The sequence below is a fragment of the Gobius niger genome, assembly GCF_951799975.1.
Source record: "Gobius niger genome assembly, chromosome: 1".
NCBI lineage: Eukaryota > Metazoa > Chordata > Actinopteri > Gobiiformes > Gobiidae > Gobius > Gobius niger.
Genome location: NC_136852.1, coordinates 8,959,316 through 8,985,061, shown reverse-complemented (window position 1 = coordinate 8,985,061; position 25,746 = coordinate 8,959,316). Strand labels below are relative to the sequence as shown.

The following is a 25,746-nucleotide window of genomic DNA, read 5'->3' as shown; positions in this document are numbered from 1 at the left end:
GTCCGTTATCGTCCAAAACAATCAGGTTATGCTGATCTACGCAACACCCACGCTGCTAACAGAGCAGTCTGCACCACATGGCTTCAGTTCACAGAGGTAGTAGACGGCTGAATATTGAATGAAGGTTTTAGATCATTGTTTTGTTTGTTTTAAAGGGACTTTACGGAGTTTAAAAAGTTATAACATTATATATTTCCCCCCCATATGTTCCTAATGTCCTAATGTGTAGAATGAGCTCAGACCTGTTCACCACAACTGCCTCTAAATTCCTGCACTGTCACTCAAAAAGGTGTCACTTCGGGTCCAAATTGCCGTCATGCATGAGCTTAAAGTGATAGTCTGGAAGTCTAAATGTATTACAAATTTCATTAAAAGTGCAAAATCTACCACCCGGTCTTGCATTTTGATGTCAAGTAAGTAATAATAAATTTATATTAGTTTTAGTGAAGTCCCTCCTTCCCGGATCTCAGACACTAATCAGAGTCTTGTATCCTCCCGTATTGACCAATGAGACGAGCTTTTCCTGTGAACCAGCCTGTCAGGTCCAATCAGGAGGGAGGGGGAGGAGCTTGATCATTTACTTCTGAAAATTCTGTTCCTGCTCTCCTCATTTTGCCAACGAAGAAGGGCTTTCAGGTTAAAGAGGGGAGGAATTTGATTGTTTTCAAATTTCAGTCTCCTCACTTTGCAAACTTACAGACTATCACTTTAATATAGAAGCTGCAGTTACGCGTAAGACCTGAGGTGGCAGTAGGGAGTATAAAATGACCAACCTCTTTAACTAATGAATTGTTCATGATAAATTAACACTTAATTCATAATTTATTAAGGCTAAATAAGGTATAGTTAGTCTAAAGTGTTAGTAATGCATTTAAGTTCTGTGCTTACACCCGAATTAAGCATAATATAGTCAGCAGAGGCAGGAAATAGTTTCAGTACAGTAGTATTTGCACTTCTTCGAGTACTTTTATCATGCTGTACTTTTTACTTCTACTTGAGTAAAACTATAATGAAGTATCTGCACTCTTACATGAGTAAAAATAATGGTTCCTTTTCCCATTGTGAGTAAATAAGTCACTGCTGAATTTTGATCTATTGTTTTTCTTGGAATTCTCTTCGTAAATATCACTTTTTATGTTTTGTTTCACACAATTTATGGCGTAATTGAAAATAAATCAGACTTTTTTTGCTCAAACAGTTATTCATAATACTTGAGATACATTTTCTCCAAGTACTTTTTACTTTAACTTGAGTAGTTATTTGGGTCAATACTAGTACTTGAGTAAAATTATCTCCAAGTAACGTAACTCTTACTTGAGTAAATATTGTGGCTACTCGACCCACCTCTGATTTAGTTACCTGGTTGAGTCATAATTCAATTTTGGTGGTACTTGGAAGGTCAAATACTTTATAATGTGATACTTGGTGTGAATAGATTAAGATACTAGACTATATCGCACAGTTACACAGTTGCTAATCGTTTGTTCTCACTTTGTAATATCGCCATTTTCACGTTTTAAGCCGCTGCTTCCTTTATCCTGTGGCATTTGTTTACATTAGTAACCCCGGTGGTGGGTGTCACGTGATGGGCAAAAACCCCGACAGTCTCTCCCGTTCTCCCCCCCGAATGACGCCCCTTTATAATCGGCGCGAGCGAGTCCTCCATCTTTGCCGACGATGAAGCCGTCTGTTTACAGTCCAGTTGTGTCCGGCTCAATCTGGTCCGCACCGGTTTGTTCCTCCTTGATGCAGTCCAGTCTCGTTGGATCCAGATTTATACAGATGTGTCCCATTTGCAAAAAAAAAAAAAAAACTTCTCCGAGACTTTTGTTTCGAGCCTTTTCAAGTATCCCGCGAGGTAAAGTTCAGTTTCAACAGAGATATCATTAAAAATCAATAGGTTGCGTTCACGTCACACCACAGCGTTTTGAAGAGCGGGACAGGTCAGAATGCACGTGTTTGGACCTGGTTTGTGGTTAATATCTTTGTAATGAATGGCTCTATCCACATGGAACAAATCTGGGATAAAGTTCGACGTCTTTGTCAGCAAAAAACTGGTGAGATTACTTCATTATTCATTCACTATAATATTCAAAATGATCATTGTGCCTGGGATTCGCCTAAAACAAAATAACAACTTTAAAAAAGTAAATTTTAGTCATGAATTTTCCTCATTTAGCTCCATTTTAGCTAGGGATGCACCGATGCTATACTGGTATCGGATATCAGAGCCGATACTGGGAAAAATACAATATCGGGCATGGGCTACAAACATCCGATACTGATCCAAGAACCTGGAGAATTCAATTGCTGAGTTGGTTTTAATTTCTGCTAATGTATTTTTGATCACCGTGCAAAATGCTGCAGGTAACAACAGCATGCTAAAGCTAGTGCCAGCATGCTAACGCTAACAAGACGCTAATCAATGTGGGTTCCCGGAAGCCACTAACCTTAAGGATAGTGGGCTGGTGCTTAATCTTGATACGTCTATGTTCCTCCACTTCTATTGACGGGGGAACATAGGGCTGACTCCTATCAAGGCTGGGTCAGAAACTAACATAGAAATACGAAAAGAAGCAAAGCAAGTGCTTGTATGCTAGTTTATGAAATTGTTGTAATGATCAGATTATATATCATTTATGTTTGTTGATTGTATTAATGCTCTAAAAGCCAGTCATGTAGCCAAAAAAGTGATCCTTGTTATATGTTTTCTATTAGTTTAATATAACTAATTTGATCTGTAACACCAAAAATGATAGGGCTTTATTGATCTCAAGAAGAAAAGAGGAACAGTCTCTCGGTATTGGTAAATATTGGTTATCAGGAGATACTCAAACCCCGAGTATCGGAATTGGAAGCAAAAATGCTGAATCGGTGCATCTCTAACTTTAGCCTTGTATTAATCCTGAAAATCCTTACAATTTCTGTTTGAATTCAATTGAACGTGATTGGAACAGTGCATTTCCCTCTCTAAAGCGGCGTCCCCTGCCGTCCGTCTGTCATGAACGCAACCCATTGACTGGTTTACACGTGACATTCTTAGAGGTCATAATATCCTTGATTTTTGAAGTCTGAAATCCATTCTTGGCACTCGTGACGGTCCGAATCAGGGGGAAAAAAGGCGAGAGGGCTTCGCTGAACAGATCAAACGGAGACGGTGTTGGGCACTTCCTCGTAGTGGATGATGAAATAGGGGTAGCTCTGGTCGTCGTTGAAGATGACGTAGATCTGCGGGTCCACCCAGTTGTCCACGCAGGAGTCGAACAGGTCGCTGGAGGGGTCGCGCGGGTTGATGGGAGGGGGGCGCCGCATGGAGGGGTTTCCTACGGTTAACCTGGACAGACGACAGAAAGAGAAAATATCGTTAGAGTCATGATTATCGCCATTGCCAGAGCTTGACTTAAACTCCTATGCTCACAAACAACTTTGGCTATTCTTTTTCACATGGCATTTCATATTTCCAGGAATAATAAGAAAGTAAAATTATAAATATAGAGAAAGATACAACAGTGAGAAAGTTGGCTAGTTGGCTATTTACCAGAGGTGGGAGTAAGTCACTAAATGCAAGTCCAAGTCGATTGGTCATGGGGTCAAGTCAAGTCAAGTCTTGCTTTAGCCGGCAAGTCACCTCAAGTCACAAACACCAGCGTGTCTACTTTTCAAAATGTGTTTAATCTACTTGATGATTTCGAAAATTTAGGCTAATATAAAACTTTTTTAATTTGGATTTAAAGCAGTACTAAGTAACTCTTGCCCCCAGAGGTCATAAGCGCAACTGCAACTTATTAATTGTCTTGGAGAGTAAATGCTACGCTGACAGAAAAGGCGAAGGGAGAGAGGGATATTGTGCATCCATTTATACAATTGAAATCATTTTTTTCACTCAAACTTGGCTGTAAATACTGTTTAAAGTGACGCTAGCCCGCAGTTAGCTTTGCCCGTTAGCCTGTTAGCTTCTTCTTCGTGATTCTATTAGTGTGTATTGGTGGCTCCGGTCCGGTGGCAGTCAAGTTGCAAACATGGTTTTCTGGCCAGAGACACCCGGGGGAGATGAAAGACCCTTCAATCATCCCATAAACACTTGTATTACCCTCACAGGGACTACGAAAAGGATTTATTAAGGTAAACAAGTTACTGGAACAGCATTTTAAGGAGGGGGCCCGGGGGACATACTTAAAAAAAAAAATTGAAACAGAGTCTTTTGAACATGAGCTGCTTTACCTTAAAGTCTGAAAGATAAATATAACATAATATTCTTATTTTTGTTAGTTTCTGGCAGTTTTTCTGTCAGTGGTTCCCCTGTAATGCCCCAACCCCTGTATACTCGGATTCGCCCCTGCTCAGAGTAGATTCCGCGCAGTCAAACCATTTGACGCAAGGCACCCACCTCTGCTATTTACCTTTATATTAACAAAGAAAACCACCACAAAACTAGTCCAGTCGACTCCCTTTTTGAACACTTTTGCAGTTAGAACAGGCCTGGATGAATAAGAAACTCTCACTTTATTTCATATTTTAACAAAAGCACGAACAATTTAAAATGATGTACCATGTTTTCTTCTGGTTTAGGGTTTATGTAGTAATTTTTTGGTGACTTTTTGTTTTTGTTTTTCAGTAGACGTCACACTGAAGACCTCATAAGAGTCAATTCTTTCTGTTTTTCGTGAAGGCAACAAAAAGTGACGTAGAGCGGCCCCGACTGCTGCTATTCTGGGAGCGTCTACGCTGCAACAACACAAAAAAGCCATCGCATTGTTTTCAGTTTGTCTTTGCTTCCCTAAAATATTTAAGTCCAGACCTGTTCTCCATCAACCTTTGTTCCCCTTTCTCTGGAGGGATAAATAATGGATTTGAAACACGGCACAGCGCGAGGAGGCGGCGGCGTGTGCCAGCGCGGGCAGAGAACTCCTTTATTGTGCTCAGGTCTGGACACAGTGTCTCAGCCTCCGCACGCTGGCACAGACGAGACTGTACGCGATGATAGGAGCAAGAGATGGTATATGGTTTAGGCAGTACAGTACAGCAGTACAACAGCATAATGTCTCATCTCCATATTATGTATTTTCTTTCCTTTCTAACATCCCTAAAAAGGAGCTGAAATGCATGGGATTCTTGTATTAGTTTAGCACATTTCAGTTTTCTCTCAAATGATATCGCTTAAGGATAGGGCTGCACAAAATATTGCCAAATTATCATAAGGTCTCCCATCTGACGGAGAGATATTGGCAGGTTTTTTTGCTAACACAGCCTAAAACCAGAAAAACATTGCTGTGTGTGAAAATAAAAAAGTTAGACTTTTTAAGAGGAAATTTTGGATTTCTTGTTTAGCTTTAAAATAATCTGTTTCTTAGTGGAAAAATCTGTCAAGTAATTCATGCCCCTAGAGGCCATAAGCGCCACTGCAGGTGTCGTAGCAAGTTGCATTTTTTTACTCATTAAGTGTCCGTGAGAGTAAATACTACACTGACAGAAAAGACAAAGGGACAGAGGAATGTTGTACATCCAATTACACAATGGAGATGGACATTTTTTTTCACTCAAACGTGGCTGTAAATACTGTTTAAAGTGACTAGTTAGTTAGCTTTGCCCGATAGCCTGGTAGCTTCTTCTTCGTGATTCCATTAGTGTGTATTGTGACTCTGACCCGGTGGCAGGAAAGTTGCAATTGTGGTTTTCTGGCCAGAGACACTTGTATTACCCCCAGAGGGACTACGGAAAGGATTTATTATGGTAAAGAAGTTACTGTACATAGTACTGCTTCAAAATTGAAATTTCGCCTTGTTTTTTGAAAATCAGAACTCAATAAATCAGGAAATAGATATTAATAAGTCCCTCTGAAAAAGTCTATGGAGAAACATCGAGTCAGTGCAATATTTAAACATGTTGTCTTAAGATTAGGTGAAAAAATGTAGTATTGCCTGTAGTGGCCTAAAAAAACTGAATTGCTTACAATATTTGGTTAAATATAATTAGTATTTAGTTAAAGTAGTTGTAACAGCTGATACATCCAGGCCTCTAACTCTTTTTTATAAAATTACCGTTCGTTTACAGCACAAGAGAAGCCCGGTTTGTGAACTAGTATTATTTATTTCATACATTAAATTGCCATCCACAGCCCCCGGACACAATAATCAAAAGTTATTCAATATAACAGCTTTTCCCCATATTGTGCAGCCCTACCCTGTAACTCTGAAACCTGCCCAGTGGGAAACTTGAAACATAAGGTGCAAATGTAATCCTAAGTTTGCCAGAGATATCACCAACTTTTTTTTTTCCTTTCCACACTCATGTGACTCCGCGGCCGAGCCTTTTTAACCGCCGCGCTCTGCTGTCTTCTGCCGGTGATGGATGCGCGCAGCCAAATCAGCTGTTTTACATGTGGGCCCCGGCATTTGACTGAGCGAGAAATGACTGAGCGATGGTTTATGAAAAGGGACCTCCGGCCGGGCAGTGAGGCTAATGGACACTGATGCATGGAGTAAATCTAATTGGCACAGGCTCGCGGGCGATGGAGGCGGCGGCGGGGTCAGGGAGAGAAGGTGTATGTGGTGAGCCGAGGGGGGGGGGGGGAAGGAGGACACATACGGCCTTCATTTTGGAGTCAGGAAAGGCGATGGTACTTTCCAGCTCACATCTGAAAACAATACAAACTTTATATCGAAGAGAATTGTTTGCTCTTCGACTCTGCAGTGGACTATTCTGCACAATGAGGACAATAACAGCTAATGACCGAGTAAAGTGCTCAGAGAATAGACCTAAAAAACAGCTCTCCATGGTCCCAGAGACAGGACTAAACACAGTGAAGTCTTTCTGAAGATGAAAGACAGGCCTCTACCGTGACATGGTTCAAATCCAGGCTGAAAATGATGCTGTTTAGCCTTGCAAATGACAACTGAAGGCCTTTAACCTGCACCACTCTTTGCTTTTCATTCAATTGTATGATTATTCATGTGGACTTTAATTGGAGTCATTTTAGGAGGCCTACTTTCACATTTTTGATTTGTAGAATAGAAAGAAAAAAAAAAGACTTTGAACATCAACTACCGGTACTTGGGCCAGGTGGGTTCATTAACCTCTTAACCTCCTCCTGAACCTTATAAAATAGCGATAAAAACGTGACGAAAATGTGTGATGAAAACACAACAAAAGAGAGAAAAAAAGGTGAAAAAACGTGAGGAAAAAGCTCCATTGAGATCAGTTTTCAAATGAGGCTTTACACTGACCTTATGGATTTGGTTAAAGCTGAACTGGACATAATGTACTCGGTTTAAGGCGGGGGTTGGGCGAAATTCTTACGCACTTAAACTTTATTGTGTGGGAATTTCTCCTTTCTATTATTGTGCGTTTTGAATGACTTTGTACGAATAAAGCTCCACAAATAAAAAGAGAAGCCACTGAAAACCAATTTGTATAATGTACTTTGCTGAAATTCTACATTATAATCTCACAGATGTGGCTAGATGTGGTCAGGAAATAAACACAGGGCAAGATTCTCAAACGATTCGATACCAGTGCACCATTTTGAGAGATTACTACAGGATTGCACAACATGAAAAAAAACCCTCCAATATTCAATGGCATCCCCAATATTTAACACAAACGTTTATTAATTAAACACACATTTCAAGTCATTTATTTTATTTATTTTAAGCTATACTATAAAAAGTAAATATCAAACATTGGTTTAAATGACTTTAATGGAGGAAATGTATCTTGTTTTGAGCGGTTTTAGACTTTTTCTGATTTGACCAAGATTACTTTGCTTTTCTGGTGACATGTCGGTCTGATTCTGAGAAAATCTCGCTTGAAATAAGGAAGTAAAACAGCCAGTGGGATTAAAACCAATTTTCTGACCCCATTGGCAAAGAAAGTAATCTGAAATAGAGATGAAATGCATTGAAACGAGTCAGAAACATCTCAGAACAAGTGAAATAATCTAGGTCAAAACTCCAACTACATCGTAACTCGTCCAAACAACCAAAATTTTGATTATTATGCTCAAATTTAGATATTTAATTTTTACTTTTTGCAGTGTAATTGTGTGAAAATGAGATTAATTCACCAAAGCAAGACTAAATTAGGTTATTCCGGCTGTGTTAACTAAATAAGTAAAATGGAAGACCTTCATGACGTCTTATATTGTCCAACCTTAAGAATCAAACCATTTCGCCCCAGTATCAAAGCAAAGGCTGGCGTTCCGTACCTGCCCGTGAGGACTTTGGCCAGGAACATGCAGTGGACTCCTTTGGGCGAGCGCTTGGAGAAGTTGTGTGAGTAGACGGCCTTGCGGGCGAAGTAGGAGCCCTGTCCGAACATGGTGGCGTGTTTGCCGCAGACGCGGGGGTCGAAGTTGTGCTTGCAGATGCCCTCCACCACGTCCGCCGAGGTGCCGTGGAACAGGTGCCGCTCGCTCAGGAGCTTGTCCACCTCAGACATGCGCCGCAGCATGTACTCCTTCTTCCTGTGGACGCAGAGAAGGACAGGCTGAAGCATTTGGGGGGATTGGGAAGTGAATGTGTAGCTATAGGACAACACTACAACTATTTAGGTTTCAAGAACAATCGCAATTGATCAGAATTTGACGCACACAAAGCAAAACAAAATCCCCCACTTTCTCATGTCCCATCTATAAACCTGCTAACTAGCACTAGAATGGTAAAAAAGGTTTAGATACAACTGGTATAAAAAAAAATAATAATAATTGAAAGCAGGTACCAAAAAAATGTGGCAACACTTTATAATAACTACACCGTATTTAGCCTTTATAAATGATGAATTAATTCATGAACAATTCATTAGTTAACACTACTACTACTACTACTACTTCAACACTTAATAACTACATTTAATGCCAAACTCATAATGAATCGTTTTTCATACTTGACTTATTCCTTTGTTAAGTAGTTTTTAAGTGTTACAAACTAACACATTGTTCATCTTGATTAATTAACTGTTAACTCATCATTTATAAAGGCTAAATAATGTGTAGTTATTATAAAATGTTGCCAAAAACAGTATACACATTTTGGTGCTGTTGGTCATCAAAAATGGAGGAAAAAAATAGGAAATAGGTGAAGAAAAATTCGAAAAAATCAGTGAAAAAATTTAAACATTTGGGGAAAAAGATTGGGGAAAAGATTGGGGGGGGGGAATTTTTTAAAAGAAGTGGAAAAACTGGGAACATTTGTGGAAAAAGTGGATAAAAATACGGAAAGTGTTTTTCTCTGCCCTTTATTGAGTTAATGGAAGTTTCTTGGTTGTTTTGCCTCAAATAAATGACACAAATGTAAACGGAAGGAAATGGAAGAAAAAGCAAGAAATTAACATTAGGGTTCAATATGACAAATATTATACCTACTACTAACCCTGTAATTTATACTTCTGCAAATATGTTCTGAACTGCATGTGGTTCTACATCTAGGAGCATTGTTTTTTTGAGGCAAACCCAGCGACTGGTCTTCCCTAAAAAAAACAACGCACCTAGATGTGTTTGTATTTCCAAATTTCCCTTCACGATGTGCATTGTCAAAGATAATTGCAGCACCAACACAAAAATTCCCAAATTTCAATGAGAAACATAAATGTTGCTGTGTTATGGAGATGACACAAAAGGTAAAAAGCCCCTGTTCCACATACACAAACACTGCTCTTTACCAGCCCCTGACCTTCTTCTAAGATTTGAACAAACTTAAAAAAGTGCAGATGATAAAACTCTGCTGCAGCGGGTGCTCTGGGCGCTTGCTGCGGTCACGCCCGCAGAGTCTTGTGGACTAAAGCAAGTGTAATCCGCGAGCTCTTGGGCACTGGTGCAGACACGCAGCCCTCTGATGTGTCATTGGGCCATGAGAGGGGGCCGCTCAGGGCCAGATGGCTGTGACCGAGCCCTGACCTCTGGTGACCTCAGTCTGACTGGCACCGCACGCATCCCAGGACAAGCCCATACCATACAGTAAATCACATGAACTAAGCTGCAGACGTCTAAGAATTACTATATCAATGTGCAGAGTAAAATGAGTAATTTTTCATTTATTCATTTATTCAAGGCAATGGCACAGAAAGTACAAGGAAGACAAAATATAGTTGAGTCATTTGTGCAAAAAAAGGAATATGCAGTATTTAACATGACGATCCATTTCTACCTGATAGGAAGTGGAAAGTAATGAATATTATACTATTTGGTCATTACAGCTGATAAAAGAATATTTCTTCACGATCTGATGTTTGTTGCATTTACTTATAATAAAATATTTAATAAAATTGACACTCAATTCAGTTGAGTTGTTGCAATACTTTCCGTTGGGCTGCACATTAGCAAAAAAAGATTGCAATATTCTGTCTTGCGAATCGCGATAACAGTCTTATTGTGATATTTTCCCAAACAATTTCAACACAGGACGATCCATACAATCACGCAATCAAGCACTTTATTCTTTCAAAAAATTGGGTAAAAAAGTATATTGCTTCAGCTTATTGCAATGATATATTTTGGGGTGATAATGTGCAGCCCTGTTTTGTCCCAATACAGATAGAGAGCTGGTTTTAAACATATTAAATCCTTGTTGAGACGGATTTATTTAGCATTTTTTAAAAGGACATTATGTTGCCTAACCTTTCAACCTTTTCCGGCCTTAAAAAAAACAACTTCTGTGCGATTCCGACTGATTGTGCAGCTGACATTTCTTATTATTATTACGCATCTTAAAAACAACTTCACCCCGGGTTCACATCTCAAAGACGCTAGTCATTGCGAAACTGAGCAGGTTTTTTGTGCTAACTGTCACAGCTGATGCTACGTGCCCGTTCTCACCGCAGCACCTCAACGACAACATCATCGCCCCGACCAAATCTCACCCCATCCTCCGTCTTCTAAACCACGCTCCAGCGTTTCTCACGAAGCCCCCACACAGCTGCCGCGCTTGGCCTATTTCCTCCACTTCCTCCACTTGCCGATACTTTTAACAACTTGTTCTTTCACTCCAGCTGAGTTTATGTCTTCACCGTGTGAGTGACAGGAATCTGGATTTTGAACCGTTCGACGCGAGCCAAAGCGCCCCAGCGTTAACCGGATGGGGGGAGGATAAACATTCTAGCATTTGTTATTTGGCGTCCCCGATTGTGTATAATAACATTAGCTTCAACGAAATGAGGTCAGCAGCAAAGCGAGCCCCAAAACATCTTCAAAACAAATAAGCGAAAAAGTTGCACAGATTGACGTTAATGAGTTTGCCTAAATTCAATACTTAAATGTAATCACATCGCGAAACCTCTGCCAAATGCGGTCAGGGAATTTACAGGGCAAAAAAATCTCCACACAAGCCCCTAATTGTCATAGCATCAATAAAGTCCGAATAAAAACCTGCGCCACCCACAAAGGAATCAAACTCATGTGCTCACTCAGCGCTGGAACTAATCCTCATCAATAAGAGCCTGTGAATGGGCTTCAATCACATGACCTGTTCTTTTATGGGCAGCATTTTGAAGACACTTCGGTATTCAAAAGTTGGAACATTTTGTGCAGAGTTTTTCAAGGTCGCCATGGCAACGGTCCTCGTAAAACGCCGCTCTGGACTATGGAGGACTTAATGGCAGACTTTGCCTATAAACCCATGGTTCAGATCTCTGGATTTGCCTCGTGCAGGACATTGAAGGACAAAACAAATTTCTTGTCACTACAAGTACAAGAGGGAAAAAAGGTAAAGTAGGAAACAAGAACATTGCAAGATTCTACATTTGAGGATTTTCTGTTTGGTATGGTAACTATTGTGCACTTTTGCCATTTTTATATCAACTTTTGCACAGCCTAACCCCCCCAGTATGTGGTTGGACGCCATAAACTTTGATTACAGCACACATTCACAGTGAAATAGTTTCAATAAGCTTCTACGGTGTTGCATTCATTTCTCATCAAGATCTTGTATTGATGATGGGGGAGTGTGATCACTGCACAAAGCCTTCTCTAGCACATCCCAAAGATGCTCAATGGGGTTAAGATCTGGACTCTGTGGCGGCCAGTCCATGTGTGAAAATGTCTCCTGCTCCCTGAACCACTGTTTCATAATGTAAGCAACATGAATCCTGGCATTGTTATCTTGGAATATGCCCATGCCATCAGGGACGAACAAATCCACTGAAGGAATAACCTGGTCATTCAGCATAATCGGCTGATCTCATTATTTGTTCACATAGCGTTCCTGAACCTAGACCTGACCCACTGCAGCACCCCAGATTATAACAGTTATATAATTATCATCATATAATGTACGGAATGTGACAACTTCACTCCAGGCAGGTCTTTGAGGAAAATAAAACGCCATCTACAAAGCGCTCACCTCTTGTACTTCTCCCAGAGAAAGGGGTTCTGCACGCGGAGGATCTTGATGATTCTGAACTTGGTCTCGGACACGGTTTTGTGGAACAGGCTGTAGACGGTGCGGTAGCTGCGGTCTTCCCGGGACACTGGCACTTGGAGGAAGTCCTGGGTCATGGTCATGGGGAGCCAGGTCTCGGGGAAGAGGCTCGGCGGGTTGGTGGTGGTGGGGGAGAGCGGCTGAGAGGCGGACAGGTCCGAGGATGACGAGGCGGCGGAGAGGGACAGGCCTCCCAGTGTCCTGCAGGAAGACAAGACAAAACGGGGTTAGATGTTGAGATGTGCACAGTCAGGGTGTTGTGCTTTTTGGAGGTATTTGGTAATAATCTCAAACCCATCTTTATCACTATCTCACACTTTGCTGGGTAGAAAATGCAACAGCTAAAACTAAATATACTTCACTTTCTGGTTTTCAGAGGGTCTCCAAATTAGCCCCTCCCACCTGCTCCTCTTGATCTAGCGCCACAATAGCCACTGGTGAAGCTTCAAAGACAACTCAAAGATGCGCATTTGATGAGAGAATGGCATTGTAACATGGTGAAACGCTCTAAAAAAAAGTTTATTTTGCGTAATACCCCCCTTAAAGAAGACTTTTTTTGTCTGCAAACAAAAAAATGACCTAGGGCTAGAGGCAAATTAGCCATTTTATACTCACTACTGCCACCTCAGGTCACATGTGTAACTGCAGCTTCTATATTAAGCTAGTGCATGACGGCAATTCGTAAAGTAAAACTTTTTGGGTGACAGTGCATGAGTTTAGAGGCAGTTGTGGGGGAAAGGTAGAAAAAGAACATGTAGGGGAGGAAAATATTTAATTTTCCTCTTTAATCTCTTGTTAGGTATAAAACCTGCAAATCCCAAAGTTTAGACATCGACGGACATGATTTAAGTTCATTGCTCAATCTTCGCTCAAATCCAAATAAAAAAGAGCAAACAAAAGCCCCTTTAACACCTTGTAGATGTATGAAACATTCACACAAAAATGTCCTTCACATCCAAGCCCTAAGTACGTGTCGCGCAATGATCGATGTCTCTTTCAAAACTGTCAAACACACGCCATTTTGTCCCAGCAACCAAACTCTTCACAGAGCCACAAGTCCCCCCATGGAATCCAAACTTCACAATCTAAAACCCTATTCCCACATCTCGCCTCACGAAAGCTAAAATAAAAGCATTTCTGAAGCGAACGCCTACACCCCCCTCCTCCCGAAATCATACTCCGCAAAAACTAAGAGCAACGAGCGCGCGACGAAGCGGGGGGGAGACTCCACGGGAGCCGTCAAGAGTCCCATCCAAACAGCGGGACGGTGTGAAAATGAAATCCAGACACCAAACATCGCGGCGGGGAGGGAGGGGAATGGGAGGAGAGAGGGAGACAGAGAGAGAGAGAGAGAGAGAGAGAGACAGACGGGAGCGAACAAAATGCCAATTGCGGAGCTGTCACGGATGTGTCAAGAAAACCATTGTGCCTGGCGTCTCTCTGGATAACCGTGTTTGGCTGTCAAGTTATCTCTACGCCAGTGTAAATGTGGTTAGCCCTATCAGAACGGGGAGGAGAGAGTGGGGGGTAAAAGTGCAGGTTGTCACAGGGAGGAGGGGGAGGGGGTCCGTGCAACAGTTCTGGTACAGTATCTCCCCGTGTCTGAGCCTCTTATCTGGTGTGGATGATGCCTCAATCGATGTGCGGATTTCCCCCGAGGTTTTGGACACGCGGCGGCTGAAAACAAGCGTGAAATGAAATGAAATGTGATGGATGGAGAAGAGAGAGGGGGGAATATGACAGACGTGCCAGACGTGGTCATAGTGCTTTTAGGATGTGTTTATTATTAGAGATACAGGGACTAAACCAGGACTAAAAAGGCTTAAACCAAAAGCATCGTTTCGTAAGATTTGCTATGATATTTGGTGTTTTTAAATGGTGTTGTGAAGCACTTTGTGGCTTTTTGTCTGTGAAAGGTGCTATACAAATAAAGCGTACTTACTTACTTACTATTAGCAAACATTCCCTCAAACAGAGAAAAGTAAGACCTACACGTCCCATTTTTCGTCCCATTTTTTGTTGCTTTTCTAACATGTTTTGGTCACATTTTTGTGGCTTGATCACGGTTAAATTACACACAAAAAGCAATGGAAACCTGACGTCTATAAAACAATGAAAATGTGATAAAAAATGAGATAGAAAAGGCAACAAAAATGAACAAAACATGACAACAAAAACAAGGAAGAAGCTCAGATGTCATTTGAAAGCTGAGAACTACAGCTGGTCACACCGGTAAAAAGCTTTTAGCTTTGGGTAATACCAAGGTGGAGAAAATGTGCTTGGTTAAAGTGGGATAAAGACACTCATGGGCTTGATTCCTCCTTTAAAGCAGTACTAAGTAACTCTTGCCCCTAGAGGTCATAAACGCAACTGCAGGTGTCGTAGCAAGCTGCGATTTTTTTAACGTATTAATTGTCTTGGAGAGTAAATACTACGCTGACAGGAAAGGCGAAGCGAGAGAGGGATATTGTACATCCAATTATACAATGGTAATATTTTTTTTTCACTCAAACTTGGCTGTAAATACTGTTTAAAGTGACGCTAGCCCGCAGTTAGCTTTGCCCGTTAGCCTGTTAGCTTCTTCGTGATTCTATTATTGTGTATTGGTTGCTCCGGTCCGGTGGCAGTCAAGTTGCAAACATAATTTTCTGGCCAGAGACCCTCCAATCATCCCATATACACTTGTATTACCCCCACAGGGACCACGGAAAGGATTTATTAAGGTAAACACGTTACTTAGTACTGCTTTAATGTCAAAATTTGGAGACACACACAGAGACCGTGTCAGAAACAGGGAACCTTGAACTGATCTCGGACTAAAATGGATATCAACATGTTTGATCTCAGTATCTCTCTGTGCGGCGCTGATAACGGTGCAACATATATGAAGAAGGAGGAGGAGGAGGAGGAGGAGGAGGAGGAGGAGGAGGAGGAGGGAGCTCTTGTAAACATCACGGGGCGATGGAGATGACGGAGTGCGCCGAGCGAGACCCTAACGACCTCAGCCTCCTCTGGGACAGGCACAGACTGTTCCTCAAAGAAACACGCCCACGGGACTCGGGCCTGACACACATTCGATGATGATGATGACACTGGGACGAACGCAAACATCGCTAAAAGCATTTCTGCGAATTTAAAGTAGGACATTTTTTTTTCCCCCGTGTGAAGCCGACTCGGTTTGACAGCGGGAGCCTGTCTTAAAACACTGTGTGCCTTCTTTAAATCCAAACACTGATTTATGAACTCCCCCCCCAGGCCTCAGTAAATGGTTTTAACTCAATTAGACGGACATTGTTCTAGGCTCGCTTCCACTGGGCAGCCTTGTATTCATAACGCTGCGTTTAAGAGGCCATTACATCAGAATAGATTTGTCTAAATGTCAAAAGGAATCATTTGGATGAGACAAAGCGGAGGTCAATATTCAGAACTAGGATTGCACAACATCCACGACCCCGTTCCATATCAACAAGAGCTATATCTGACAGTAAAAAGGAGTATAATGGAAGCACTAAACAAAGAGACAAATGCATGCTGACACAGGAAGAAGAGCTGGGTACTGTTTTATCAATACCGGTACTTTAATGGCACTTGGTTTGCGATACAAATGAACGATACATTTGTCGATACCGATACTAAAATATTTCTCGTCTAGAACTAGAAAACGTTTGGAAGAAATGTGTGAAAAATGGGGAATAATTTGGGAAAAATTGTGGGAAAAAAAAAAAAGAAATTGGGTAAATTGGGGTGCTGTGTTAGCGCTCATGCTTCACAGCTAGAAGGTCCCAGGTTCGATTCCCACCTGGACGGGGCCTTTCTGTGTGGAATTTGCATGTTCTTCCCATGTCTGCGTAGGTTTCCTCCAGGCACTCTGGTTTCCCCTACCACTAAAAACATGTACAATAGGCCAGGATGAATGAATGTGCGCATGGGGGGCGACGGATGGAAATTAGGCCCAAGGCTGCAATCCGATGTGGCTTTTTTACATGCATGAGATCCATGTATGTTCATCAACATGCACCGTCCCGACCAAATAAACCAATAAATGACCAAAATGACACTAAAAAACTTGAAAAATATGGAGGGAGGGAATAGGGTAAAAATGTGGAGAATGTAGAGAAAATATTGGTAATAAAAAAAAATAGCACAAGAATGAAGATAAGGCAAGAATTTGGGTAAAAAGAAGAAAAAAAAGGGGCAAACTAGGATAAAATTGGAGGACGAAAATCATTTATTTGAGCTGAAACAACCAAGTCACTTCCTCTACTGCTGTCCCTGTTTTTCAGTACCTGCTTTCGATGCTGTGATTTTTTTCAATACCAGAAGTACATAAACTTTTTCCCCGATACCAATACTAATAAGGCTGAATTTATGCAACGAAGCAACACTGTAAAGGGCCTGTAGTTTAATAATGAGGACAGATTTCTTTAGTAGAATGTGGAGCCTGTTTTTAGGATGCTTTCTGGGGCAGTTTCCAAAGTGATTATGCAAAGTTATCTGCATTAGACTCATTTTGCCATAGAACGCTGGGTCATCCTTCACCACAAAAGACTCTCCTTGAGAATATCACTATCTAAATCTATTAGAAAGAGCTGTTAAACGGACAACCTCGCCAAAGAGAATGTAACCAAACACTCCAGCTATGCGACTGTGAAGATGATGAAACTCATAAAGATCTACCAGAACACGTCTTCAAGGACTTCCTACCTTGCAGTTTAAACAACCTCAGTGGATAGGCCTGATTATTGTTTCTCAATGTTATGTGACACGGTATCCATATCTGAAGATTGCAAAATCCCTGACGTCTTCCATCTGACTGAGATTTACACTTTTTTTTCCTCGCTAACATAGCCTAAAACAAAACACATGGTAGCTTAATGATTCACTAAAGTTCAGTTCTAGTCATGACACTCGAAATTGAGTTCATTTTTAGCCTTGTGTTGTTGCTAATTACCATTTTCCCAGTGTTATTTTGACACAGTTTGATGATAAAACAAATAGCTCACAGATCATGTAACATGTTCTCCTTTTTTTCGTATATCCTGCAGCTCCTCTTTATGCATTTTTTCCAGTGTTTTGTCTCTTGCTTTTAGTGATAAATCCTGCGCTCACACAAAACACACACACAACAAACAGCTGGAAAAGTCCCAGCGCTGGATTCCTGGCGGCAGACTCCCAGCCCCGCGCAGTCACGTTTCACACTCCTTTCTCCCCTCTCCGCTCGCCTTTGTTGTCGAGCCAATCTGGAAACCATTTAGACCTCGCTCTCTCTCTGTCTCGCGCTCCTCGTCTCCGCGCCCTAATCGGATCCCTCTTCCTCCTCCTCCTCCTCCTCCTCCGCCTCCCGAGCACCGATCTGGAGGCTTCGGGGAGCGTCTGCCGGGACGTGTTAGGATGTCGCGAATGGGCCGTGATGTCTCCGCGAGGTTCCTGCAACGGGCCCGAGCTGGGATGACGCGCTCGGGGCTAGAACAATGCACTTCTCTGGTGGATCGTGCTGAAATAAAGGCTAGGCAGGTGCAGAGCATGCAAACGCCTCCGTGCTTGTCCAAATATGGCTGGAAGAGACAAACGAGCACTATTTGTACATAAAAGTATTCAAGTCACGTTCCTTCATTTTAGCCAAACTCCGCCAACACTCAACACGATCAAATCAAAATAGTGAAAACTACAAATATTTAGCCAGTGCCATATCCTTTGCAGACAATAATCAGTCTCTCCAGGGCTTCACGATGTTCTGATCGCAACTTTTAACACAAAATCAAGCAAACTCAAAGCGGTATTGCAACTTTCCCACTGCTATTCCTTAACCTCTCAACCCTTGCCTTGACCAAGCGAATATTTTTGGTGCTTTTTCATCACTATTTTGTTGCCTGTATTTGTTTTTGTTGCTCTTTGGTGCATTTTCATCCTCGTTTTTGTCGCTTTTTTGAAAGAAGCTTTTAGATTTGGGTAAAGTCCAACTGGAGAAAATGTGCTCAGTTAAGGCGGGGGGTAAGAGGTTAACTCCGCAACTTCTGCTTCTGTTTTTAGATGATACAACTATTTAAAATAATGTCTATTTCAAATATTTAACTCTCCCTATTGTCTCTTTTGTTAAAACAGACGTAAAATTTCTAATGTTAAAATATAAGCAGAAAAAAAATGTTCCTTTTCATCGCAACATTTGGAAACAAGCAACAATCACAAAAAAAATGCCTGCGAAATCCTTGAGGGACTGAATAATACACTTTACTTAAAGGGACACTGTGTAACATTTTGGACTACTGTTGCCATGGGAACAAAGCATGCTCCTAATGACCAGCTTGATACAGATAATGCTGTTACTGCAGTGGGTGATCAACCTAACCTGTTTAAATCTCAAATCCTACTGACTTTAGTCACATCTCCATGGCGACGAGCTGGAGACGCACCCACTCCCGGTAAAGCTACAGTCATGTTTTAGGAGAGATGAGTCGCTCACAGCAAATATTAAGTATTTTTCAATCACAAAAATATCTGTAATATAATAAATGCTTGTGTTTCAATTTTGTTTATAGGCTGTGATGTTACGCAGTGTGGCTTTAAGAGTGCTTCCCACTATTTCCATGTGCTTTACCTATTCATATCCATATATAAGCCTTCAGGTTTTGAATCTGTCTGTGTGTTGTTTACGCATTAACTGACAGGGAAATCTTCACGTCAACACTGCACGCACACAATCAGTCCATGGAAAACCTTCAACTGTGGTCCCTTTAAGAGGAAAAGGAGACCACAACCAATTAGCAATAAAGCCTGTGCAACAAATCTTAAACCAAAAACAAATCTATTCGAAAATGCTAATTACAACCACTCAAAATCATTCTTCATTTGCGATTAATAGAGCAGCCCCCGGAGTCTCGAGCGCTTCCCTCGTCTGGTCTCGTTCACCTCATTATCTTATTTTCCGTTGGCTCCAGCTCTTTGCAACTATAGCTCTAACCGAGTACCAAAAAAAAAGAGCGCATTCCTTTCCACAAATATCTGGATTCTCGATACCGCGGCAAATAGAATCGCATTATGTCCATCGTCGAAACGTCCCGGGCTCTTTGTTGTTTGATGTGGAATCTGGGCATTTTCGTTCCCGTTCGTTCGAGGCAATATGCCCCGTCTGGCACATCGAATGGGTCTAGACTTCTATTATGTGAGAGATAGAACTTCATGATTCGATGAAAGCTAGCTCAAATAACGGCATTCTAGTAAAGCTTCTTTCTTATTATGGAAGCGGGATTACATAAAGATGCTCCTAAGACGGAACAGATCATTACATGCAGATTGTTTGCATTGCTTTTGTTTATTTTCCTTCTTCTTTGCCTTTTCCTCCGACTATGTGATTCAGTCACATGAAAACCAGGCAGTAGCTCATGGATTTATGTTTTACTAGTATTATTTCACTCCTGCTTTGGAAATTGGCATGGGATTTGGCATAAGCAGAGGTAACCATACTATATTGGACTACTATTTACTATTACTACTATTTTCGGACGTGTGGCGTCACATGATGAGCATGATCAAACACTGGAAGATACATTATTTTAATAAACTAAAAGATAAATAAAAGATAACGGTATGTTCTACTTTTAGGAAATCTATAGCACCCCTTCACTACGACCACAAATACAAGATTCAAAAAACATAAGTACCATGAGTGACAACATGAATATTAGGATGCCACATTCAAGAATACAGTATAATACAGGTGAACAATGAACAACATGGAGATGCGGCTCCCAAAAAGGAAACACAAGGCAGGGGCCCTCACAGAAATACTGAATAGTCAATCTCCTCATTAAGGCCAGGAAATGTTGTCGCCTGCAAGGTCGCAATCCAATAAGCTTCTCTCTTTTATTATTTTGAATGAGTTCAATAACCATGACTGGAACGTCCTTGGAACGTTGAATTTTCCCTTTTCTATCCTTTTTTGTGAAATTGTCTTCATAAAATCTACTTCCTTGCTGTATAACGAAGGTTCATATTTACTACCAGCATTATCCAACACTAATTAGAAACAATGATCTACCCGTCATATGCTTCTTAACAAACCACATTACAGTGACTTGGTGGGAAAGGGGAGTGTTAGCCAGGGCTACCTTGAAACTATGTATTGTATTCATAGAAAACTGCTTAAACCCCACAACAACAACAACACTGCTGCTTGTACCAGTGTTGCATCAAATCTATCGACATTTGTATCACTTCATAGCGTCATGAACATTCGCATTCCTTCCTCATTAATCAGCCACATCGCACAATACGACCGTCCATAAAGCCGCCAGTGTTTCCGTACCAAAGAGCCTGCTCTGCCTTTTTGTGTGCGCACCTGCGAGCATGACGTCAGGCCCAAACAAACGTCGGGAAACCACATTAACAGCGACGGCAAATTGTTATTGTTCTAACTTATACCGCTGCATACAGAACGTTCAAGGCGGTTTGCACAATGGAGTCGTCGCAGAAGGGGATTGTAGATCAAGACGCGGCTCGACTCTTAAACAAATGACCTTTAGATCTGCGTAAGGACTGGATGTTCCTGCTGCACCTTTATGCTCTGAGTAATTATTATCAGCCGTTCTTAAACCTGGGGCTTATCAGAATATTTTCTCATCTGTGCAGTGTGTGAAATAAGACTTTCTCCCATACAATGTTGGTCCCTCATCAGAAACATACCTCCAGTTGTGTATAGAGTCTTTTCTTATCTGTTTGTGCAAACTGAATCTCCTAAGGCTCCCACTATATGAGATGCCGTTCCTCAGCGTTTAAGGACACAGTGAGTTTATACAAAGCCACTCCCATAAGCAAAGCTCGCCCGTCTTCCTCAGAATGGCAAAAACACACAGCACACTGGAGCTTCACAACTGTATCCATCCCTCTCTGATGGTAAATTACATCTACAGAGCTGGAGAAACAGCCAGCGGTGTGTTCGATAACAAGCGAGGGAGTGGAAAGAGGCGCGTCTTAAAGGGACAGAGGCCAATTACAAAATGTGTAGAAAGGAAATGAGTTGGAAAGTTTGATAAACATAGCCCAACGAATGGTAAAATACGATACGCTTGTAAGATATGCTTGAAATGCCACAAAATGCCTGAAAAAGCACAATAACCTTGTTCTAACCCGGCATAAGAGGAGCACAAATATTGACATTGCTGTAAGACATGCAAATCATCATCCAAGAACATACACAAACGAGAAAAGACTGTGAACTGTGAAGAACACGTATCCCCTTGCTAAAACCAGCAGGATTCACGGGCAGAAAGCGTGTTTTTGGGGCGTTACGTACTGTAGGTGCGGAGTGAGGACCACGGAGGACATGTACATGGGCCGCTTCTTGATCTGCCGCCTGAAGCCGAACACGGCGTTCTGCTGGAAGCCCTCCCGGATGTTGAGGATGTACTGGTTTTGGAGCGTGATGAATCGGACCTCTTTCAGACCCCTGGCGCTGGCTTCCTCGATTAGCTTCACAACGGGCTGCCGGGAAGAAGACGGGACAAAGGCTTTCATTAACATCAGGGACACGGCGTATTTTGTGGATAAGGCTGATTTGTTTGTGATATTTTAGTTATTTAATTGTCCAGATTGTGGTGAAAAGGAAAGAGGATTCATATAGTGTTTTGAAGCAGAAAATATACGTGAATCAAGAACAAACAGGGAAGTTGTGACAGTCGTGTATAATGTGAAAGATCTTTGTAGAAAATATAAGGGTTGGATGAACGTTTTCAATAATTCTGCTAAATCTTGTATCAAACCTTGGTAATGTTTTCATGTGTTAAACAACTCCTGTACAAGTCATATCATACACTGCGTTCCAAATTATTATGCAAATTGTATTTTTGTGTCAAAAAGGTAGGAAAAAAATATATATATGAAACTCATGGATGGTATCGTCTCTCGGGGCTCTATGAATCACTGACATTAATCTCAGAGACCTGGGATGATTAGTTTTCAGGTTAAGCCCAGTTAAGGGAAAAACTACTGAAAAAGGATGTTCCACTTTATTAAGCAGATCATAATTTTCAAGCAATATGGGAAAGAAAAAGGGTCTCTCTGCTGATGAAAAGCGTGAAATAGTTGAATGCTTTGGTCTAGGTATGAAAACCTTCAATATTTCATGAAAGATTACGCGTAATAATCGTACTGATAAGAGATTTGTGGATGATTCAGAGCACACTCGGGTTTGTGCAGATAAAGGCACAATATGGACCGTTTCTGCCAGACAAACACATCAGATTAGGAGAACAGATGCTACAAAGCATCAAACAGGTATTTGAAGCTGCTGGTGCCTCTGGAGTCTCCCGAACATCAAGGTGTAGGACCCTCCAGAGGCTGCAGTTGTGCATAACCCTTCTATCCGGGCCTCCCCTAAACTGATAACTGAATGCTGATGAACAGAAACGGCTGCAGTGGCTCAGAAATACATGAGGACTCATTTTCAAACAGTCTTGTTCACTGATGAGGCCGTGTAGCCCTGGATGGTCAAATCAATGGAGTAGTGAATAGTTGGTGAATGGCCACCATGTCCCAACAAGGCTGTGATGTGAAGGAGGGGGCGGAGTCATGTTTTGGGCCAGAATCATGGGGAGAGAGCTGGTCGGCCCCTTTAAGCCCGTTTAGGCTCCCTGAAGGTGTGAAAATAACCTTTGAAAAATATGTGGAGATTTCTACTGAATTTGGAACCATAGATTTTTCCAGTAGAGAGTAGAGTTTTTTACTGTTATCACTGGGAGATTTTTTCAACCACATTTAAATGATCCTCTACCAGTTAAATACTTGAAAATTATGCTGACTCTCATTTGAGTTGACAATTTAGAAAATCTAAGAAAAATGTCATTTGCATAATAATTTGGAACGCAGTGTAGGTGCATTTTCTCCCCATGCACCAAATGATTGAGCGATGAACACACAGGAATAGGATTCCGAGGAAAACAAATAGACTTTCTTTCCTGGTGTTGAAATAACATCTTGAATTTGAACTATCCAATGTGTACTCTGCCTAAATCCCACAGCTACTAAAGCATCCTCAAAGCATAAGTAACTCAGAGACATCATTTTCCGATTCTCCCCTCAACAGTGCAAGACCTTGATTAAAAATGAACGCCACACTGCACGGAAATAAATCTTGTGACATTGCCGGAAGTTTATTGTAACAATTATCGGCTTGTTTTATGGCCAGGCTGGGTACAAAAAGTGGTTCTCATGCCGTGTCTGTATCCAAAACAAAATGCCTTCTGTTTCACAAATGCGTATAAAAAACAGAGAGCTATCAATAGACGAGGGCTGGAGCTGAATTGCCTGAGAGCGGGCGCAGCTGTGCGGCGATTCAGGAAAGAGCGTGAATCGATCAGTGCCAGACGATGACATTGATTGCCCCGTGGGCGGAGTCAACGCGCGTCTTACCTCAGAGTATTCCCTCCAGCCAAAGTTGTCTCGGCAGTAGTACTTCCACGTGGTGTGACAGTTGGGGGAGGGGGCGGAGCTCGTGCCGGGGGGAGTGGTCAGTCGTCGGACGCGGTCGAACTCGAGGTCGCACACTCGCATCGCCCCGAAATCGAGAGAGAAGACCCGGCTCCTGCAGAAACAACAATAAGAGAAAAAAACGTGAGACAACGAAAGCAGGAAAAACCACAATCATTCACCGGGACGTTGGGCGACATCCGGTCATGGCAGAGTGACCGCGCTCTTTACGGCTTATCTTTCTGTAATCGACTTTTATAAGTAACTCGCCGTGAAGGAAGTTAAACAAGTCTCCAACTGCACGCTTAATGAGTCATTGTGAGTTATGGATGTCACTATGACTTTGCGTTTGTAGTTAATCATAAAAGGAAGGAATCCAACACAACTTCACTGATGACGTGTGCGGTCGAAAGTAAGTCAAATTCATTAGGTCGATATGTCAAAAGCAGTTTGTGTGACATTCATGACTAAAGTTTTATGAAGATGAAAGATGAGCAAAAATAAAGGATGTTTGGAATGAGTTTGAGGTGTGGTGGGGTATACTTGGATTGTTAACCTTGGCCTGTTAGGGTTTAGGAGAGACACAAATCTCAACTGTGCCTACTTTTTGCACCTCTTAAACACATTAAAAAACCCAATACACAAAAAACTTCAAGCAAAATTGGTCGTACTCCCATCTGGCGTCAAACTCTAAAAATTTGAAAACTACAGACAATTTGTTGGCTGTTCAAGGTTTCCCTGATCACTAAAACCATCAAGGCCATTACTCCCCTAAAAGAGATTCTGAAGTCTTAAAGCAGAACTAAGTAACTCATGCTCCTAGAGGCCATAAGCGCCACTGCAGGTGTCATAGCATGTTGCGTTTTTACTCATTAATTGTCCGTGCGAGTAAATACTACGCTGAGAGAAAAGACAAAGGGAGAGAGGGATATTGTACATCCAATTACACAATGGAGATCATTTTTTCACTCAAACTTGGCTGTAAATATTGTTTAAGTGGTGCTAGCCCGCAGCTAGCTTTGCCCATTAGCCTGTTAGCTTCTTCTTTGTGATTCTATTAGTGTGTATTGCGCCTCAGACCAGGAGGCAGCGAAGTTGCAAACTGGTTTTCTGGCCAGAGACACCAGGGGGAGATGAAAGACCTCCCAATCATCCCATTACAACTTGTATTACCCCCAGAGAAACAAGTTACTTAGTTCTTTAAAAGAGTGACTTTAATGCTTGAATAAAGGTCAAATAGAAGCATAAAAAACACCATTAAGAAAAGCCGTGATAAAATCATTAGTTGCCAATTGTTAACCGTTACTTAAAAGATTAGCAGCATACTTTAGAGCGCGTGAAATTGTAGTGTAAAAGTAAAAGTATATCCTCCCTTAACCCCGCACTGTCTGGGCATCATGGGTCAAATCCCCTCTCCGTGTGCACGACTGTCTCTGCTCCACTGCGCCATACGGCCTCTGGCAAATCCTTTCTGGGTCAGACACAGCACTTGCATGAACGCAGGCATGGCTCTGGCACGCTACCGACATGAGGAGCAGACAGCAGCTCCACACACAGGCTGTATATGCGCTCAGGGATTAGCGCACAGAGTGAAAACATGCACGCAGCCCGCGTCGCTTAATGGCCTCATTGATTTTTCTTTGTTTTTTTGTGGCTAACCGGTTGAATCCAGAGTTAGAGGTCATTCTTGGGTGATTTGTGAATTGAAAGTGTGTGTTGTTTATGAGCAACAGCGACTTCACAGCATTTACGTCTATTTTTTTTTTTTTTTTCACGCTAGGTGTGCAAGAATGTGTGAATGTGGTGACCTGCTAGCCCTGACTAACAACTTGCTAGCTTCTGCAAAACAGCTTGGAGAAGTGAAACCTCATGCGGCACA

General features: G+C 41.7%; 1 protein-coding gene across 1 annotated transcript in view; it reads right to left on the bottom strand.

Annotated features, from left to right (window-relative positions):
* Nucleotides 1–2,925: 2,925 nt before the first annotated feature.
* The window catches only part of tiparp (TCDD-inducible poly(ADP-ribose) polymerase), a 40,921-nt gene continuing 18,100 nt past the window's right edge, over nt 2,926–25,746 (bottom strand). Inside the window, exons 3-7 of the mRNA XM_079574148.1 lie at nt 23,811–23,982; nt 21,697–21,884; nt 12,330–12,608; nt 8,204–8,461; nt 2,926–3,334 (exon numbers count right to left, since the gene is read on the bottom strand). Of these exons, the coding sequence (XP_079430274.1) occupies nt 3,145–3,334; nt 8,204–8,461; nt 12,330–12,608; nt 21,697–21,884; nt 23,811–23,982 (1,087 nt within the window). The 3' untranslated portion in view covers nt 2,926–3,144. The remainder of the gene's footprint in view (nt 3,335–8,203; nt 8,462–12,329; nt 12,609–21,696; nt 21,885–23,810; nt 23,983–25,746) is intronic.